The following is a 21,810-nucleotide window of genomic DNA, read 5'->3' as shown; positions in this document are numbered from 1 at the left end:
TCGTTCCAGTCATCATTTAAAACTAAGAAAGAAAAAACCTTCGTTTTGAAAAATTTTAATTAAAAGTTAATGAGCAATAAAAACTGGTAAGAAATAAATAATTTTGATTTGGTTTAAGCATTGGAAGAACAAAGAAAACACAAATTGCGAAAACATTACTGATCATAATCATGCTTATCATTTGCTATGTCCTTCGAATAATTTATCTCTCTTTTCAAAGATGATTTTCAAAATCATTATCAATTCGAATTCTTCTCCAGCAAGAAGATATAAAAAGGGAAGGTGTTGTGTCGGAGGTTTCGGATACAATAAAAAGACGTCTGCTAGACTGCGCGGGTAAGGTAAAACTGATTGTATTCTCTCGTTCTGATCTATACATCGGATCGTGCTATAACAGGGTTGTATTCAATAGGTGTTTCTGAAAGTGTTGCCAACTTAGCTGGATTGTCTACGACACTACATTCCTCTTTTATCTTAAAATTGGACAACATTTTGCAGATCAAAATCGTTTAAATTGATCGGCCGTTTGTTCGTACGAAGTGGTCTGGTTCGTGGTTGAGGAGCTTGGGGTCTTCCATTGGATGGTGATTCAGCATGACCTTCTTCGCCCATTGATAGATATACGACAGTTTGTGAGGATTCGGTTTCCTGTTCGGCGGTGCATTTGTCTTGTTGTAGCATCTGGTTATTTGGTGGTTCATCTGAAAATAGCTTTTTAAGATGATTAGTATTTCGGTGTATGATTTTTCCGGATTCCTTAGATTTCAAGGTAACATCAGCTCCGTTAGAGCAAGTTTACTGGTGTTGGGAAAAAGTGGTAGAAATTTTGACACTTACGGCACATTTTGCAAAATTTTGTCATCTACAACACGTGTTGTATTTTCGCATGCTGTGATGCAAAAATAGCCATATTTCTATCACATACGGGTGGAATAGAAACAGTGTTGCAAAAAAATACAACGCCCCAAGATCTTTAAAAGATTTTTCCATGGTAACATTTTCAAAATGTCAAAATTTCTACCACTTTTTCCCAACACCAGTGAACTTGCTCTTACGGGTTTGAGTTTCGAATTCTTCAGCATAAAATGTTGTTGACAGTTTGTTTCCTTTCTGTACGCGTTTTGCTACGACTGTATCTCCAACTTTAAGATCCTTCATTTCAGCACACCGCTTTCGGTTCGCATATTCCGAGCTTCGGAATTTCCCGATCCTGTCTCGATCTTTTATTTCTTCAAGAATGTTTAGTTGTTTTTTAATAAGACCAGATAACTTATCTTTGATGATTCGGCCAAACATTAAGGATGATGGTGCCACTCCGGTTGTGGAATGAGGGGTAGAATTTTGCATTAGGACAAACATTCTTCCTATAGTTCTATTTATCCTCTCCACTTCCCCGTTGGCTTGTAGCCAGTAAGAGGTTTTTCTGTGTTCAATGCCGAATTGTTCTAAGAAACTTTGAATTCAGGGCTTAGAAATTGGGGTCCGTTATCTGTCTTTATAGATTCAGGATACAAACCTTGCACCAAACTTTTTGTCTTAGATTTCGTTTCATAACTACCATCCCCGGATGAGTCTCGTGTGCTATTCCCAGAATCTTCTGTCGAAGTGTTTTGGGAATAATCAGCCTGTCCCCTCGTAGTAATAAACTTACTGAACCGCTTAATTCTGATTCAAATGGTTTGAATTCCCGGCAGTTTTCGGTCCATACTCCAGTTTCCAAACATTTTCTCAGCTCTTCAAACTGTAGATCATTTGCCAACGAAGATTCTACTTCCTGAAGTGATATAGCATTCGGTATTTCTACTCGACTTAAGTGATATATACAAGCTTCACCCGCTACATCAAATTCCTTTAGCACCTAAATTGACAGTCTTGAGAGTGCATCAGCAAGGTTAGCATCGCCGGGAATGTGAATCACTTCAAAATTGTATGCCTGTAAGCGCATAACCCACCTCTCAATTCTGGCACATGGTTTTGACCGTGGTTTGAATAAAAATTGAAGAGGTTTACAGTGTGTGACCAGTTTAAACCGAGTACCAAGTAGGTAGAGCTGAAATTTATCTACAGCCCATACCAGAGCAAGAGCTTCTTTTTCGGTTTGGAAATACCTTTTTTCAATGTCAGTGAGTGCACTTGCAAATGAAATAATCCTCGTTTCATTTTTGGAGTTTTTCTGTAGGAGTATTGCTCCCAAACCTGTTGGACTTGCATTCGCTACAACCATAACTTCATCCTTAAAGTCTAAATATCCTAAAAATTGGGAATTGCATACCAGTTCTTTAATTTCATTGAATGCTTTATGATGCTCTTCCAGCCATTGATATTTTTCGCCAGTTTTCAATAATTTTCGTAATGAGTCTGTTTTATCTGCTAAACGTAAATGTAAATTCTTGACCCCTGTACTTTTAGTGCACCATGTTGCAAAATGGCCAGATCCACCGCAGTTTTTGCATTCAGCATTCTTAGCTGGGCACTGTTGTGACCAGTGCTGAAAATGTTCAGTGTCAGCTTTCAATATTCGATTGAATTTATTGCAGTGTATCGGTCAGTTCAATTCCAACTAGATTCATACGAGAATGAACAGAAAGCTCAGTCCTGAAAGCTCTCTGCACACTAATTCACCAGTCGGCAACATCGGTGCTCAGTATACATTCAGGCTCTTTGCAGGTTCATGAGGTTATCCAATCTTCATTTTCAGTTTCAAACGAACATTGCTGAAAGTGAAAAAAGCTCCTTTCTATCATCATTAAGTTTAGTTGAATGGTGACAAAGATTGTTCGACTCGCTAGACATGCCGAAATTTCATAGTTACTGCTAAGATCGCTATTTTTGAAGGATTTTGATAAAAAATACGTCTTTTACAAATGGTGTAAAAGGGTGAGAAGGTTTAGAAATGAGTGTTCGGGTTGGTGAAACGAACGTTGGCGAGGGAGCGTCTGGGAAGAATGTGGGGAACAAAACTATGACATTATTATGACTCAAATATGACAAAAAGTAGGCAATAAAATGAAAAAATATGACAAATGTGGTAGAAGTTTGACAAAATTATGACAAAAAGAAATATGACGAATATGACTGAAATTTACAATACAATGAAAAAATATTTACTAACACAACATGAAAATATGAAAAATGTGATAATAATATGACAATATTTTAACCAAAATATAACAAAAATGACAAAATGATGGTAAAAATATGACAAATGGCATTAACAATTGAAAAAAAAAAAATGACAATTATAACAAAACTATGACAAGCGTCTTAAAATATGACAATAAAATGACAAAATCATGTCATACAATTGTGAAAAAATCAGACAAATTTATATATTTGAAAGTTTCAAATCAAAAGAACATAAATACGACTATGTCGTCAAATTATGTAAAAATATGACAAAGTCATTAAATATTACAAATTGATTGTTGATTGTTGTGATAATTTTGTCATAATAATAAGGTTTATGTCACAAAGTTGTCTCATTTTCATCTTTTTCATTTATTTATGACAAAGGTTTCTAAAATATTAGCCATCTTATTGTCAAGTTTATGTCATATTTTTGTCATATTTTTCAAATATGGTCATAATTTTGAAACTTTTTTGACACGTTTTGTCATTGTATTGTGAAAATGTTGCTATATTTTTGTGATTTTTGTCATATTTTTGTCATATTTTTAATCACATTTGTCAATTTTTTGTCTTATTTGTCGGAGTTGTTTCTAAGTTTTATTGTTTTGTCACTATATTGTCAATTTTTTTTTGTCATATTTATGACATAATTTTGTCATTTTGTTAAATTGTTGTTATTTTATTATCAAATTTTAGTCATATTTGACAGATTTTACTCATACTATTGTTATAATTTTGTCATGTTTTCAACATATTTATCACATTTTGTCATAATATTGTAATTTTTTGACCACATTTGTCATGTTTTTGACATATTTGTCAGATTTTCGTCATATGTTTATTTCATTTGTCATATTTTTGTCATTATTAATTGCCATGAATTCAATTTTCACGAAATTTATGTTCATCCATCCCCCTGTCCCCCTTCGAATAATCGTATAGTCTTAGCGCATTTCAAGTCGTGTTTTCTTTTGGAACCCCAATTCACAATTTGCTAAAATCGCGAAAATAAATGCTTGCTGAAATTATCAGCAACTTTCGCTGACATTGATTGAATGCTTAAGCTGCCAGTCACTGACCGAACGCAGTCAGTGACAGAAACGCCTAAGCGAAAGACGCTTTCGTAGCAGTCGGAGTGAAACAGGTTAGTTCAGGTTTACGAGTGAGCTTTCAACTGACTGATAGACATACTCACACAGCTTTCTGTAAGCACGAAGATGACCGAGCCGATCAGAAGCTTTTATATTTGTTGACTTTTATATTCCGTTCATTTCAGTTAAAGCTTTTTACACTGATAGAAAATCACAGTCAGTATCATTCGTGCTTTGAGAAAAATTGCAGCACTGGTTGTGGCCATCTTAGATGACCCTTTCTTTCGCATCCAAAACACGTACGGGTTTCGGCACCTTGTACATGAAAAGTTGAAGTAGGCTTTGTCAGTTCCCTTTGACGCGGAACCCAGTTTCTTGGAGTGTCGTAGCCAAAACTTGGTCTGTTCACTCGTTGTTGTACTCTACTGTATTGATTTCGGTGAACCAGACGACTGGATTGGCCAAAATTATGGTTTCGTGCTCTAGGCATTTCCGAAAAAGTTACTTTGTTAACTTCTATCTCATTTGTATTTTTGTCTTGTCTTGTGAGATGTTTACATTGTATCTCAACATCTTCAATAGTTCAACCCATCGCAACCACTTCGTTGAGAGTGCGATCTTTCTCTAACGTCTTCTTTCGAAGTGTCTCGGAATAGCATTTTTCGGCTATCTGGTCAATAATCATCGTATCCAGAGTATCTGGATCCCATTCGCACCGACTTGCCTGGACTCGTAACCTCATAAATAAATTATTAAACCTTTCCCCACTATGTTGCCGAACTCTCCGAAAAATGCTGCGTTCATAGGTTCTCCTTTGAGTTGGTTCGAAATGAGCATCTAATTTCTTTACAGTTACGTCAAAGAATGGCGGGTCAGGGGAAACATATGGTAATTCATTAACACCAGGCAAATTTTCAAAAATGTCTTGGAGATCAGGCCCCCAAGGTTCCATAATTGATTGCGCTTTTCGCGTTGACCAGTTATACTATTTGCCTCCAAATAATATTCCAGCGAACGCTTCCATCTCCTCCATTCTGCTCCCAATTGAGATTGGTCAACTTTGGCATCAAATGGTAAAATTGGTTGAAAATTGATCATTCTAAAACAAAGCCCAAAATAAGTAGTCTGAAATTTTTTTTCCATTTCTGAAAGGCCATTTACTTCCACAAGAGGGTGTTACCAAACTGAAGATAGAAGGCACTGGACACTTGTGTTAATACAAGGAAAAATACGAAAAATTTATATGATGTCATAAATATCACTGATGTAATTTATGTAGGTAGATCAAATTTTTATAAGATTTCAACTTGACCAACAGATTCCCAATAAAAGAAAATCCCATTGGTATAAAAGAGAAAGTGTACATAAAAGAGATTTACATTAAGAATGTGTGTAGAGATGTTAATGAAAGAGTTTCCAGGAAAGCATAGAGATTTGATAAATAATAGATCATTTTCCAAATTTGCAAAACTAGAAAAGAAATATGGAAGAATACAGCCTATGCTAATGCATGTTAGGCAAAACGCACTATTGGCATATCTTCCCCGAGAGAAAATAGATAAAAAACAAAAATACCAGCAAGAATTCAAAACCGATTCAGATTCAAAACATTGGCTTACACAATTCCGAAACGAAAACAATTCTGAAATCTGCATATTATAATTGACCTTGACCTATTTTCTCCCCCTCCCGATACTACCTCATTGATTTCCAATATACAGAAATATGAAATAAACGTATCTGGGAAGTACTGGAGAAGTCGCCTCGTACGACATGGACCAGTATTGGACCAGTATCTCAGCGGCAGTATTCTTTAGCCGGCTGCCATACAGCAAAGTACTAGCAGATAAGTACTTTACCATTATAATAGTAATTTTCTGAATACAAATAAAATAAAATTTTTAATTATGAATGGAAGTACCTTTCAGCAGGATCGGCAGGATGATAATGTCCGGATGGATTTTACTTTTAAAGGCAGCAGGTAAAATATTCCTTGAATCGGTAGCAGGTAAGTTTTCCTTCTTCTTCTATCTTCTTTCTTTCAGGTGATGAAGCGGTCGAGATTGTTTCCTTGGTAAGTATCCTTTGTTTTTATTTCTCACTCACTTTATACAGTTCTTTTAACTACTTTTAACCACTTAACTTTATTTCTTAATTTATTTACAGCCTATCTACTTAATTAACATTACAAAACTTTACACAAAACAATCAATTAAAGTATCACTTCTAGGAAAACAACAAAACAGAGCGCGTTTGCCGAGCGGTTGACGTAGCTGGTATCAGTGCCAAAAAGAGAAACACATGACTTCTCGATCGGCCTTTTATAATCTAGGGATGCCGGAAACTCCTCTTTTTCTTATGATGTTTCTTAACTCCCGAACAACTGACAGCATTCCGAAGACAACCCATCGCAATAAACCCGGCGGCGAAATGTTTTCAGCAGCGGGCATTTTCGTTTCTACCCATTTTCGTGTGTGCGCGAACATCCTGGCCCCTTCAGAAACAGCGTTTCTGACGATGATTATGGATTAATAATTCCGTGAACTAAGTGGATTCCGTTCAGCGTGGATATGGCGATGATGATGTTTGTTTACATCTGTCTCGTGGTTTGTTGTGATCGGTTTCGTCGGTTCGTTCTCGTTCCGTGGAGTGAAGTGATGTTTTCGATGGTTTACGTCTGGAAAATATTGATCCGGTAGACCTTCCTAAAAAAAATAGTTAGATTGGACAGGGGCTCACCTGATCCAACTTCGAATAGTGCCTTGAAAGGTGTGAAATTTAGAACGGGATCTGCATCGCGATTGGACTGAAGACTGTTGCATGCTGTTGTGTTTTCGTGGTGTTGTGCTCAATCCGAAAGGTGAAGTACGGAAGTGCTGAAAATAGTTGACCCAGTAGCGAAGTTGGGAAAGAATAAAGGCTTGGACAGGAACTCACCTGATCCAAGTCAATAAGTGCCTTGGATATTATTTTTAAACTGGATCCGAAATTTAAAGCTCCTTCAAGCACGAATCTCGTCTGGTGTTGATTGCTCAGCGCTGGATGGTGCAATTGATTCCTCCAACGATGGTGCAATCGGCAGCAGGCAGATTTTAGACACCGGTCGCGTACAGGATCCTTTCGCTGTCCTCAGAGTGACCACTCTGACTACTCCGTCGCTGCCAGGATGGGTCTGGATTATTCTTGCCGTCGGCCAACGCATCGGTGGAGTGTTATCTTCCTTCAACAGGACGAGCTGGTTTTCCTTGATGGAAACAGGTGAGTGCACCCATTTGCTTCTTGGTTGTAACGTATTTATGTATTCTAGATGCCACCTCCGCCAGAGATCCTGAAGCAGTTTTTGGATTTGTTGCCAATTTTTTAAGCAGTTGAACGGAATCTCACTGAGCTCGTCATCCGGAACAGCTTTTAATGCAGAGCCGACAAGAAAATGCCCGGGTGTTAATGGCTCATAATCCGTTGGATCGTCGCTCAGGGGAACCAGAGGACGAGAGTTAAGGCAACCTTCTATTTGACATAAAAGAGTCTGCATGTCGTCGTAATAAAGTGGTCGGTCTCGGACAATGCGGATGAAATGTTTCTGAGCAGAATGAATGGCAGATTCCCATAGTCCACCAAAATGGGATGCTCTAGGCGGATTAAAGTGCCATCTGATGTTGCAGACTGAGCATTCCTGGTCAACATTGCGCGAATAATCTGGCTGGCGAATAAGTCGCTTTAGTTCATTCTTGGCTCCGAGAAAGTTTCGGCCATTATCAGAGAAGATGTCGGAAGGTGGGCCTCGACGAGATACGAATCGTCGCAAGGCCTGAATGAACTTTGCTGTTGTCAAGTCGAACACCAGTTCGATATGTACAGCTTTAGTGCAAAAGCAGACAAAGACTGCAACAAATGCCTTTGTTGGGGAGGCTCGCCGATGCGGATGCTTCAGCAGGATTGGGCCCCAATAATCAACCCCCGTTACCGTGAATGGACGAGTGGCTGTGATCCGTTCCTTGGGCAGCTCAGCCATAAATTGTTCCACCAATTTAGGGCGAGCTCGGAAGCAAATGGTGCAGCGGTGTACGATGTTTTTGGCCAGATTCCTGGCCCCTATGATCCAGTATCGTAGGCTAAGAAGTCCGACCAGTAGTTGCGGTGAAGCATGCCGATTGCGTTCGTGGTAGCATTGTACGAGTAACGCCGAAAAACGATGATGATATGGGAGCAGAATTTGGTGCTTGCTGTCGTAGGTTAGTGGTGCTTTATCAAGCCTGCCTCCCACCCGCATTACCCCGTGAGGGTCGAGGAATGGAGAGAACCATCGGAGCCGTGATTTGGTGTGGATGGGTTTCGAGTCTCGAAGCGCGCTGATTTCACTGGCGAATTCTTGGAGCTGGACTAATCGTATTAGGGAAAATTCAGCATTTTGGATTTCGGTCGGTGCAAGAATGGTGGTGAGCTTCGGTTGTTTGCGGTTCATGGAGATCCGTAAACAGAATGCCGCTACACGGAGCATGTGTTGGAAGGAGGAAAAGCGTTCGACGAAAAGATCAACGAAGGAAGGGTCTGCTGTTGTTGCCAGAAGTTTAATCGGGGAAGATCGAGATTCAAGCTGCGTCTCAAACGATTGGTCATGCTGATTAACAGGCCAAAACGATGGTTCAGATTGAAGCCATCGAGGCCCTTTCCACCAAAGGTCGCACGAAAGAATTGTTCCTGCCTCTATGCCTCTAGAGATGTGGTCTGCAGGGTTCTGTTGCCCTGCAACATGGTTCCAGGAAGTGTCCACCGTGGCTAGCTGAATTTTGGATACTCTGTTAGCCACAAATGTAGTCCAAACAGATGGGCTAGACTTAAGCCAGGCAAGAACGGTAGTAGAGTCGACCCAGAAGAATGTCGTGAACCTTGATCTGAAGGCGGAGCAGACCTTTTGGTACAGTTGAGCCGCTTCTAGTGCTCCGCAGAGCTCGAGTCGAGGAATGCTGCGCCTTTTTAACGGTGAAACTTTAGATTTGGCTGTCAACAAAGTTACCAGAACATTCCCGGAAGCGTCGGTCGATCGAAGATATGCACAGGCGCCATATGCTTGTTCCGATGCGTCCGAAAAGAGGTGAAGCTGAATGTTACATGGATCGGGCAAAACAACACATCGAGGGATTCTGAGTTGCTCAAGCAGAGGCAACTGCGAGTAGTATTTGATCCAGTAAGTGGCGAGAGAATCTGGTAGCGGTTGATCCCAGCCCCAAGGTGTGTCGTCTTCGGATGTAAGGCTCCACAGCGTCTGCATAAATATCTTAGCGGTTACGATGACTGGTCCAACCAGGCCTAACGGATCGAAAAGTTGTGCGATTTGTGACAGAGCGATTCGTTTCGTCATAAGGGTGTCTGGTGGTTGCTTGGGGAGTTGGATGTGGAACCGTAAGTTGTCGGCTGTTGGTTCCCAGTGTAGGCCCAGGGTTTTGATGCACTGGTCTGATGCGAGCTCGACCGAAGATTGAATGGCACGCCTTTCGGGAGAAACGCCGTCGAGAACCGATTCTACGTTTGAGGCGAATTTGCGGAACTCAAGTCCGCCCCTTCTGCAAAGATGATCAAGCTGAGTTCGTAGTTCTGATACTTCCTCTGGTGAGCTGCCTCCGGTGAACAGATCGTCGACGTACACATCGCGCCTCAGAATCTTGGCTGCTTCGGGAAAGTTCTGGTTTTCGTCATCGGCTAACTGCTGAAGTACCCTGGCAGCGAGAAACGGTGCGCTGGCCGTGCCGTAGGTGACCGTTTTTAGCTCGAAGGTCTGTAGAGGTTCCTCGGGGGAATTCCGCCAAAAAATCCGCTGCAGTGGAGTGTATCTATCGTCGACCAGCACTTGACGATACATCTGCTTAATGTCAGCGATGAGCATGACCTGGTGGAGCCTGGACCTCAATATGATGGCTCTCAGATCGTCTTGAATTACTGCGCCTACCATAAGCACATCGTTCAGAGATTTTCCGGTTGCAGATTTACACGATGCGTCGAAAACAACTCGGACCTTGGTTGTGGAGCTCGTTTCTCGAATCACAGGATGATGGGGTAAGTAGTACCGGGAAGAATCGGATCCAGCTGTGTCCGCCACTCGATGCATGTGGCCAAGGGTTTCGTATTCTGCCATGAAGTCCCGATACTGAATCTGCAGCTCCTTGTTGCGTTGAAGGCGAGATTCGATCATGTGAAAACGACGTCGCGCAGTGTTGCAGTTGTCGCCTATGTTGTCTGCCGCTTCCTTCAACGGCAATCGCACAATATATCGGCCATCTGGTGTACGTTGAACTGTACGACGAAAATGCTCCTCGCACGCCGCTTCTTCTACCGAGAGACTAGGAACGGCGCTTTCCTCCTCGATCGCCCAAAACCGTTGCATGAATCGTTGGATGTCCGCCACTGTAGCGACGTTGCAGGAAATCGTCTTGAGGTGATTGGACTGCATAACCTTCCCAGAGACCACCCAGCCAAAGACCGAATTCACCAGCATCGGAAGCCCATCTCCAAGTGATATTCTGCCTGATGGTTTGAAGACGTCGAAGAATATTTCAGCACCCAGAACCACGTCGATGGGATTAGACTGGTAGAAAGCTGGATCTGCTAGCTGAATTCCCTCCGGAAAACTCCAGCTCGAAACGTCCATGGTTGTCGACGGTAGATTTAGGGTGAGTTTCGGAAGCACAAGCAATTCGACGATGGTGGAAAACCGGGTGGTGCGTGAGCGTACTGTGGTGCGGAGCTTCAGACGGGCATGTGTAGACGATTGACCAATTCCGGAGATCGAGAGATGAACCTTTTGCCGATGAATCCGAAGCCGTTGAGAAAATGACTCAGTAATGAAGCTGCACTCGCTTCCTGAGTCCAGCAGTGCCCTTGCTACGTGCGAGTTGCCGTGATCGTCGACCAAAGTGACCACTGCTGTTGCGAGAATCACCCTGTTAGAAAGACGACCAGTCCCTGGATTGTGAATCGCGGCTGATAGTGATGGTGAAGCTGCTTCGCTTGCCGCATTGGTCTCCGTTGTTGCGCTTGCTTCGACTCGCTGGTTGAGGCGCTCCTGATGAGTGCGATCGTCGCTGCACAGCTGGCTATGGTGTCGTCCTCGGCATTTCCGGCAGGTGTTCTTCGACGAACAGTTCCGAACCACATGACCCTTCCGTAGACAATTTCGGCAAAGCTGTTGGCGGCGCACAAGTTTTTCTTTGTCTTCGGAGGTCAATTTTGAGAAAACTGGACACTGATACAAAGGGTGATGGTCGGAGCAAGCGAAACACTGCCGATAGTTGAACTGAGTTGCTCCGTGGCTAACGAGTGGAGGACGAGAAGTCGATTTTTTCGCTGAAGTCGTTGCTGAATGCTCTTGCTGGCCATTGCTCATACACTGCAGAACCGTAACTCGTCGTTGAAGAAAGCCTACCAGATCTTGGAATGTAGTTGACTCTTTTGCAGACGCAAACTCTTCCCAATCTCGACGAGTTGTTGAATCAAGGCGGATACTCAGCATTCGTATGAGCAAAATGTCCCAATATTCAGTTCTTTCTCCAAGCTGCCTTAGGATTCTAACGTTAGCTTCAAACCTTTCGACCAACGAATGAAGATCTGAAGCTGATTCTTTCTTAAGTTGCGAAAATTCGAACAACGAGTCAACATAAGTTTGTTTTAAACGTAACGGATTTTGAAAATGCTCAATGAGAAGATTCCAGGCGACGGGATAGTTATTGGCACTGATTGCAATAGTTTGGATTAACTTAAGGGCATCTCCACTCAACGACGATCTCAAATAATAAAACTTTTGGATGTTAGATAAATCACTTGATGAGTGCACCAAAGAAACGAAAAGATCGTGGAAGTTTAACCATTGCTCTAACGACCCGTTGAACACGGGGAGCTTCACGTCGGGTAGCCGGATCTGGGAGGAAGCAGGGAAGTGCGCATGGGACTGAACAGGATGAGAATACGGAGTCGAAGCATGTTTATTTACGGCCAGCAAGAATCCCTTCACTCTGTAGTATTCTGTCTCGAAATGTGATCGCTGCTTGAATTGCTGCTCGACGATTGCCATGTCGTCGACATCGGAAGCTTCCAGCTCAGCTTGGGTCTTGGAGTAGTCTGCCCAGAGAACACCAAGATTCTCTAGCCGCACGGGGACTTCAACTGATTGAGTGTCTTCGTCGTAGTTGTCGACGAAAACCTTGATGAGGTTGAAAGAAGTCTCTAGGCTGCGAATCCTCAATTTCAGAGACTTAATACGTCGCTCTGAAGCCATTTCCAACGCCGGAAGGTCTGGAAATCGAAAACCAGCGAAGCACAAACGACACTCTTATAGGTTTAATGGAATTATAATTACCTTTTAGAGGCAATTAGATTGCCTTGTATTTTTATTACAGCAGGAACGAATCCAAATCCGGCAACGTGGAGGTGTTGTTGATGACTTCCGTAAATCGTGTATAGGTTCCGGATGCTCGGAGTTCGACGGGCATCCGGTTCGAAGGACCAAATGGAAGTACCTTTCAGCAGGATCGGCAGGATGATAATGTCCGGATGGATTTTACTTTTAAAGGCAGCAGGTAAAATATTCCTTGAATCGGTAGCAGGTAAGTTTTCCTTCTTCTTCTATCTTCTTTCTTTCAGGTGATGAAGCGGTCGAGATTGTTTCCTTGGTAAGTATCCTTTGTTTTTATTTCTCACTCACTTTATACAGTTCTTTTAACTACTTTTAACCACTTAACTTTATTTCTTAATTTATTTACAGCCTATCTACTTAATTAACATTACAAAACTTTACACAAAACAATCAATTAAAGTATCACTTCTAGGAAAACAACAAAACAGAGCGCGTTCGCCGAGCGGTTGACGTAGCTGGTATCAGTGCCAAAAAGAGAAACACATGACTTCTCGATCGGCCTTTTATAATCTAGGGATGCCGGAAACTCCTCTTTTTCTTATGATGTTTCTTAACTCCCGAACAACTGACAGCATTCCGAAGACAACCCATCGCAATAAACCCGGCGGCGAAATGTTTTCAGCAGCGGGCATTTTCGTTTCTACCCATTTTCGTGTGTGCGCGAACAATGAATAAGTTTCATCAAAAAAAAGTTATTATTTAAGTAAAATTCTTTAATATGGACATAAAACATACGTTAAAAATTAAAGATCGAAATTGGTTTTTTGACGAATGTTTTTTAATCTGCAGAACATTTTTCATGGCATGCATATTTTTTCCATTACTTCAATAAATCGAAGTGAATGATGAGGTTGCTCAAGTATTAAATATCTCTCATATGAATACATGAATCGTCGATACGTTAAATTTGGATTTCATGAATGAATTGTGAAGTAAAAACAGTTGGTTTGTTATAATTTTGAACTTGTATACACTTCTTATGAAAAAAATTTTTTTGAGGGCGAAACGCCTTTTAAGGGATTTTATTTAGAAACAAACCTTAGTTTCATAAACAAACAAAATCGTCACTCAGGACGATGCATATAATGGAATTGCAATTGAAAATTTACCATAATAATTGATTACAACTCGTCAATAACATATTTTATAGTAAAATGAAAAGCCCTGATTCAAGACTGTAGGTCTTAGAGTGATATGGGATAAAACTCCGCCGGAGGCGGATTTTATTAACATCTATTTTAAAACATCTTCTGGGCCCAATAATTTCCCACTACTATGGTAGTTTCATTTCATGAACTGAAAATTTTTTTTGGAAAAATCGTCATAGGGGGGGGAGGGCACCTGAAACTCCCCCCCCCCCTCATTTCGCACGGCCTTGTCGGAGAAAAAAAAGAAAAATAAACATAAATAAATAAATAAATAATTTACCCTAGGCAAAATGCGTCGCGTAAATTGACAGTAGTGACGTCCCTTTTGTCATGGTAACTAGATTGAGATTTATGAGGTTTAGATCTGATTTGCATTTTGTTGCATTTTGCCCCAGGCGTGTAACTGAATTATAAAAATATTTATTTAAAAAAATTTGGTGATTGTCCGAAAAATATTTTTACACCAACAGTGTTGGTAAAAGATATTGAAAGCAATATAAAGTTTGTAGGTGATATCATAGAGCTGATCCGTCATACTGGGTAAAGTTTTTAACGGCAGCAAAAAATGTAAAAATTTGTACAAATGTTGTTCGATTTTAAATTTTTTTTTTATGAGAATCAAAAACTTTTTAAAACTTATTCATCATGTTTATAGCTATGTTATCAACAATTTGTTATCATGCAGGTGCTTACGTAAGCACAAATCATATAAAAATGAATGCAATGGGAACTTTATTACAGTATATTGAAAGAAAAATTGATTGAGTGTTGTGGAATACAAATGTTGCATCTAACCCTGTTCTTGAATGATGCCCCGTTTGACGATATTTTTCAGTTATAAGGTGTAGGTTAGATATTATATAATGAAAAATTTAAAATCTAATAATTCATGTTTGAAGAAAAGAACGTAATTCAATCACTTAGAATTTCTCAACACGCACTTATAATTGACGGACAATTGAACAACAAGCGGAATCAGAGGAAATCTGGCTATTTCGATTGAAAAAAATGTTTATTGCGATCATTGTTGCGCGGTAACTTTTACTTATAAATAGAACGGCACTTGTGCTTATCGGGTCATTTCTTTAATCGAATTTTGAGAAGCAAACATCATGCGAAGTAAGTGACCTCGAGAAGGCGGCCTTCGAAACAAGGAAAACCCTCAGATTACGACATAAGGTAGAGAATATTAGATTTTAAATTTTGTGTGTGGTTTATCTGTTGATCATCGTAAAAGTAAACGTTTGTTACATGGTTTCTTACTTTTCGATTAATAAAATTATTATTTCTGAACTTTGGGACAACTTCTATGACTGAAAATAGTTTAACGATAACCTTGCTCGTTGTATGGGTCGACCATTTCAGACACGAATAAAACAAGAATCGTCTAGTGATCGGACAAAAATGAAGAGATCATTTATTACATTGCAATTTCTCGCGAAAATCTGTAACTTTTTTACAACATACATAACGAACTAGCAACATTATGGAATGAAAAACAAAAGAAGGGGATAACACGGCTTTCAGTCTAAGGTGACCTATAGTGATGAGATTCATCACTCATAATTTGAGGTTCGTAGGTAAATGTGAAAATCACGAAATTCTATTTTGATAAATAACATCATATTTAGAGAATGACTTCGCCTTTATAAACAAACTTTTTATTCTCTCTTCCCTACATTATCGAAAACATATTTTTGAACATTATATCGCCCGTGTAAAGGTCGATGGAAAGCTACCTCGTCCTACCCTTTCGACCAACTTCAATTTTCCAGAACCGGAAGTCCGTATGATGAACTTTCCACTTGACCATGGTCGATGTCGACGTCGTCGTCGTCGTCGCCGTCAGTTGTCCAAAGTTAGAGAGAGCTGTCTCCTGCTGCTCTGCTTTCCCTCCCGACTTCCGTTCCCTGTGACTGGTGTGGTGACATGCAGACTGGGATTTTCAATGTGTCGTCACAGCACCAGAAGAAGGAAGGAGACATGCCTTATCTCGTCCGAATCCAGACTCCATGGCTTCATAAGCGTGGAAGTTGATTCCGGCGGCGGACGAACGATGGAGTTTTCTTGTGGGAAAATCGGCTGGCCGGCCGGACAGGCGACAATCAGGCTGGGGAAAAGCCGGGGGACTCAGTTGGACACTTCATTTCGGTCATTGTTTTCCGAGAGCACACGGAAAGCTTGGTGGAGGTGGGAGCATCCGAGGTACAGGGTTTGTTTTTGTGAGCAAGTTTTGTTTGTTTTGAGCTAAATTTACAAACGAACCTCATCCCATCCGATGTGTGTTTGTACTTATTGGAAGAAGGACAACGGAGGAAAACGTCATCTCCAAGGGGTTTTCCCCAAAAAACTGCGCTCCGGGATCATAATAATGATGTTGTCCTTTTTGCCGATGATGGGCGTAAGGTTTTCACTTTTTTTCTACTCATCATGGAAAGGAACATTCTCAACTCATATAAACAAAGGTGAGCAACATCTGGCGAAGGGCCTCTGCTGACGAAGGGTTTCCTTCCCCATACGGTGTGGTGGGGAGCGCATTCGGATTGGGTAAGGGGGGATGATGGCAAAAGGTTGGATCATTAAATAAGTTCCTCCTCCTTCCGAAAGCAGTATCAAAGTGATGATTCATGTTTTTCAATCCTAATGAAGGGATGATGATGCATACCTATAATGAACGAACCCTTTGACGTCCTGTGTCAAATGACAAACAACTAAACGGGGTTGGGGCTGGTCTTTGGTTTAGCTGTTTCTCTCTGTAGAACCTTAGCTTCAAAGTCAATTTGATATTTTATGGACTGTTGATTGAAATCTCAAAGTATCAGTCTTTCTCTAAGGTTTCACGTTCCTCGAAACAGTTGTCATAAAGTTGCACGTCTTATTTAAACAAAAAGTAAAGTGGTACAGAAATAACCGGATTTTCTCATCCCAATTATTTTAGAATTAATTTTTTTTCTAAATCTGTGTTTTGGGAGAATATACTTCAAATTTAAAAACAAGAGTGCTTTAAGCTTAGTATTTTTAGAAATGGGATAATTATAAATGCGTGTATCTCAAAAACAAATCGATTGATCTAAATACTTTCTATAAATGAAATAAAGGTAATTTCATGATTATTCATGAAAAAAATTGAAAAACAATATTTATCGTTTTTTGTAAGAAAAATCTTTCTTTATTTTCGGAACCTCCCATCGGCTGGCGCACACTTTTTTCAGTCATGATATGATCAAATTGTTCAACTTATTCTTCGTCTAACCTGTATTTTAGGTGGCTGCATCTTCCTCCTTCAAATTCTGTTACTTTTCGGTCCAATATTTTTCTCTAAAAAGTATCTAAGGGCAATTAAGTGGATAAAGTTGATTCAAAATTAATAAAACTTGATAATTTTTAGCCACTTTAATGCGTTTTAAGTGGAATTTTCGCTAGCAAAATCTACCAGTAAAGAAGAAAAACCATCTTGAGATTGAATTCAAAGTATAATCGATTAGTATAGATCGTATGTTGCGATGGGTACAAACAAGATTATTCATTTTAGGCTTCCTGTTGTTTTTTTCCTCAGGAGCAGAATTTTGGCCAATCATTATTTTTAAATCAAAACAACCAACAAATACTTACTTAAATATGCTAGGGACCTAGCCAAGAGCAGACATGTTACAGGATTCAAACGCTAAAACTTGTTTGAAAAAGGGGTTTTTTATAAGTTTGTCGTCCATCAGAAATCATCTGTCGCATAGCCTCGGTATTAAAGCATACGAGCTTTGCAACAAGCAAAAAAAATTATTTGAGGTTAGGATTGATTGACACATAACTAAGCAACACTTTCAGCTTATCGGAGAAAATAAAAATTCGGACATTTCAGCGATCTACAATTAGTTTTTCGCTTATTAAAAGTTACAAATGTTGGTATGAGACTGGACTTCCCTGATGATCCTTTAACGGTAGTTTTGTTTGGTTTGAGGGTCTAAAAATGTCAAGCAAAATGTTCTTCTCTAAACTTATAGCTTTAAATTCTTAGTCAATTTTTGATGAACGACTAAATTGAATTAAAAGCAACAATCTCGACTCAGAACTAATGCTAAAACTGAAATCTGGGATAAGATCCACAATTTTTCTACAGTTTTTCAAAAAAAATTATTACTTATTGATAGATATTGAACCCTTCGTTCCATAAAGTAACAAATTTGCAACAAATAATGTATGGAAAAAGTGAAAAATCGTATTTTATATTAATTTTTTTTCTTGATGTACTCATCATTTCCGATGATTTTTAAGGAAAAATAAAAAAAATCAAGAAATGAAGGGTTAAATACTGTACCGTAATCCGGGGTAAGATTGATCACTTTTTTTTAAATATAATTCGATTACTTTTCTGTTAAGGAGAATGTGGCATGTTTAATATTTTTGAAACCAGTACTCCCATGAACGTAAAACATGGATGCAGAAATTTATAAGACTACTTTTAATTTGATTTGAAAATCGATTTCATCTCTGTTCAGAATTTGATGCTTTGGGGTGACATCGATCAGTCTCCATTTCGACGGTTTAATAGAATTTTCTTAATAACAAAGGATACAAAACATCTTCATAATATTTTGAAAAAAATGCTTGTTTACCAATTTTACCTCGCTTTTTAACGTTTTCTTTTTAAAACATTTATAATCGAAAAAAGAACAATGATGCATACATTTAGAGGCAAAAATTATTACAATTGCTTAATAGGTTTAGCTTCGAAATACAAATGAAACTTTTCCTTCGCACGTTCTCCTAGACCCTCCCACTATTTTCATTTTCATTTTATCTTCAAAGTTAACCATTTGATGGGTTCCGAATCATTTGTTCTTATTTTTTAAACATTAAAAAAATTATCATTAAATGACTTTAAAAATAGCGCTATACATAACTATACACATACAAGGAAAAAAAAACTGTTCTTTCACATTCAACAACCCGTTTGCTTCTAAATGCTTTTTGGTATCACTAGTAGAGCTGTTTGTTTGCGAGCCTTGGAAAAATAGATATTTTAAGATTACTAAAAGAAAAAAAATTTCAAATGCAAACCAAATTTTGCCTATTTGATACTCAATGAATAGGCTTTCAAACGTAGAAAACAGTTATCAAAAATTTAAACTTTTGATTAAGTTATTGATGATAATGTGGAAAAAATTATTGATTGTCAAAGTAACCCCGGTAATCAAAGTTACCCTGTTTTACGGTACTCGAAAAACGCTATCAAAAAATATTCACAAAAGAAAATTGATCACTCCTTAGTCCTGAATATTGATTTTTTCCTAAGATAAGATTAACTAAAGTTAACAGATTGCCCGGATTTTGACCGAATGTTTTCGCTTTATTTGAAAAATCAAGAAAAATTTTGATTACGTGATCATAATTATGTATTTTGTTTGAGAAGAAATTTTTTGGAAAAATTTTGTTCAAATGAAAAAAAAAACAATTTTTCGAGTTTTATACTTCTAGATTTTAATTGAAAAATTTTCAAATATGCCTAGATATTGCCCAAATTATTGATTGTAAGTTTGAAACCAAATGCCAGGATTTCGGATGGTTTTTATATAAAATATCCTGGATTTGCCCTGCCCGGACTGGTGCAGAAACATTTCTGGTAAGCAAAGCTTTGAATGATTTCCGATGTTCTGGTTTCATTTTTTTAATCGAAATTTATGGCCTGTGATCGGATTGTGGAATCTGTATTCAGTTGACTATTCTTGATGATCAGTTCGGTTCATCATTGGGATATGATCCTGATTTTAATCTTGATTTTTCATTTGAAATTAAAATAAGTTTAATTTTCCATATTTGAAACTCTTGAATCCGGGATATTTAAAGAAAATATTCAAAATTAAAACAATATAAAAGAATTGGATTTCAAATTTTTACCTACTCTTAATCTTATGCAGGAATAAAAGTGTTTCAAAAACTTATTATTTTGATCAAGAACTGAAGTATCAGAGTTTTCTTATTTGATATTTTCTTTCTGATTCCCTAGTTGTACTACAATTGAACAATAGAAAAAAATGTTGAATGAATTTTTATTGAAAATCCAAGATTCAAAATTTAAAAAGGAGGTATCTGGTTATGAGTTCTATTTGAAAATGCCCTTTTTAAATAATGATAACTAGGAATTTTTGTTTGGAATTTAGATTCAAAATCTGATTTCAAATCAGAAATTCAGTTTTTCAGGTTCAAAATGCAAAATTCAGATTCGGAGTCAAAATTCAAAATTGTTCAAAAACACAAAATAAGGGACAACCACTACTAAAAAAATAAGATCTGAATTCATTTTCAAGATTGCATTTGTTGAAAAATCATAAATTGTGCCTAATTTTTTTTTTCAAAAGAATTTGAAACGAAATAAATTAAAAGTGATTTTTTTTGTTGATAAAACAACTTGTACTTAAATTTCAGGTTGAGGAAAATTCAGCTGGAAATATATTTTATTGCTTCGTCATTTGACATTATTTTTACTATCGATACTTCAATACAAAGACTGAAACTTAAATTCGAGTTTATCGATTTAACTAAAATAGAGCTGATTTGAACGCCAAACTAAATCTTTTTATTTTATTCCTTAACATTAGATTTATTTTCAATAAAGTTTTCCTTCCAAATGAAGACTTAAAGATCTCTCATTTATTTTTCAAAGCTCCAAAAAACTGAAAACTTTAAGGACTTTTTTCGAAAAAAAAAAAAGTTGCTGAGTGTTGTCTCATGTTGTAGAAATCTAAGTTCGACTCGTTGTCGTTAAAGGTTCTTGACAACACAAGTTTGATGTATTTTCGCTTGAAATTTCATTTGAGGTTCATTTTCTGCGAAAAATTATTCACAAAAATTTGTGTAATTCTCTAAAATATTCGGTATGTTAAATTATTCGTGGTGTTCGATAACACTTTGTTGTCAATAGCTAGCGGACTGTAAAACTAGCTTTTTTCTTCCAGTGCAATCAACAGCATTGCACTTTACTAAAATACACTTTCCTACTCTGGGGGAACAACTTTTTTTACCCAAGATGGGATTTCGGACGGTTTATAAATTTTCGCGCACGTTTGGTTCTGTGGTTGCAATCAAACTTATGATTTTTCATTGCCGTTTGTTTTCATTCCAGTTTCGGCTCTCTGGATCTTGCTCAATAAGTAATGACGGTGTAGCAGTGAGACGTGAGAATTTGAGAGTATTACGACCGTTAGCACGTCTCACTGCGGGGCATCTACAACATACGGAATGACTGGTTCATTATCAAACACGTGGTTTTAGTCGTGGATTTTTATACCATTCCATATTTGCTACATGGCGAATAAAAAAAATAGGTAAATGAACATTCGAGGAAAAATTTTAAAAAACTCTGTCTCACTCTCTGGAGCCACTCTTCCAGCTGAAATTTGTTCATAAAATCATTTAGTAGACAAATATAACTTACTGCATGTTGAGAATTTAAATAAATTATGGACCGTCACTAATTGCGTGGTAAGCTGTGCAGGTCTGGGATTTAGCTTCTCAAAGAGATTATTTTTATTGGCTACGAACAATTGTCTAGAATGACTTCCTAACTGGGTCAAATTTTGTTTTCCCACTTCGAAACTTAGTCAGCTAAAATATAATTTCCAAAATGAAAAGAAAAATAAAACTCTGCTCTAATAGAAGTGACCTTCTCATTGAGCCGAAAAGCTCCGTCGAGATTTAACGGTCCCGGTATGGACTCGTCGTCGTGTGGCCCAGGAAAATGGGTCAAATAAATATAAATCACATTCCCCTCCCGATAGTATTTCGAAACTCCTGGTCAGCATTTACTCCGTGGTGGTTGCTGCTGCCGTTTCTCCTATCGGAATTTCCGGTATTCGGGAAAAACGCGTGTCGAGAGGTAATTCCAATTGCCGCAGCAGGTGCCAGGATTGGAAACAGGAGGAAAGACAAACGTGGAGAGATGGTTTGGCTGGACGGATGGATGGATTGTTTGAGGCTCAATTCCCCCTCAAATGTTTTCATGGGTAAAATTCCCAACAATAATAAACAGGTATTAATCCGTAAT

At 38.5% G+C, this 21,810-nt stretch overlaps 2 protein-coding genes across 3 annotated transcripts in view; both read right to left on the bottom strand.

Annotated features, from left to right (window-relative positions):
• Positions 1-21,810, bottom strand: part of LOC129751377 (uncharacterized) — a 508,402-nt gene that overhangs the window by 256,544 nt on the left and 230,048 nt on the right. The gene's annotated exons all lie outside the window — the stretch shown is intronic.
• Positions 475-21,206, bottom strand: LOC129752053 (uncharacterized). The gene is made up of 9 exons (XM_055747846.1): positions 21,202-21,206; positions 21,136-21,156; positions 15,760-15,882; positions 15,522-15,682; positions 7,332-12,503; positions 7,158-7,258; positions 6,960-7,096; positions 6,815-6,897; positions 475-701 (listed from the first exon to the last, which is right to left on the bottom strand). The coding sequence occupies exons 1-9, from the start codon at positions 21,204-21,206 to the stop codon at positions 475-477; spliced, it is 6,030 nt and encodes a 2,009-aa protein (XP_055603821.1).

Source organism: Uranotaenia lowii, chromosome 3, assembly GCF_029784155.1.
Source record: "Uranotaenia lowii strain MFRU-FL chromosome 3, ASM2978415v1, whole genome shotgun sequence".
Lineage (NCBI taxonomy): Eukaryota > Metazoa > Arthropoda > Insecta > Diptera > Culicidae > Uranotaenia > Uranotaenia lowii.
The sequence above is the reverse complement of the archived record's forward strand: the minus strand, read 5'-3'. Positions and strand labels throughout refer to the sequence as shown.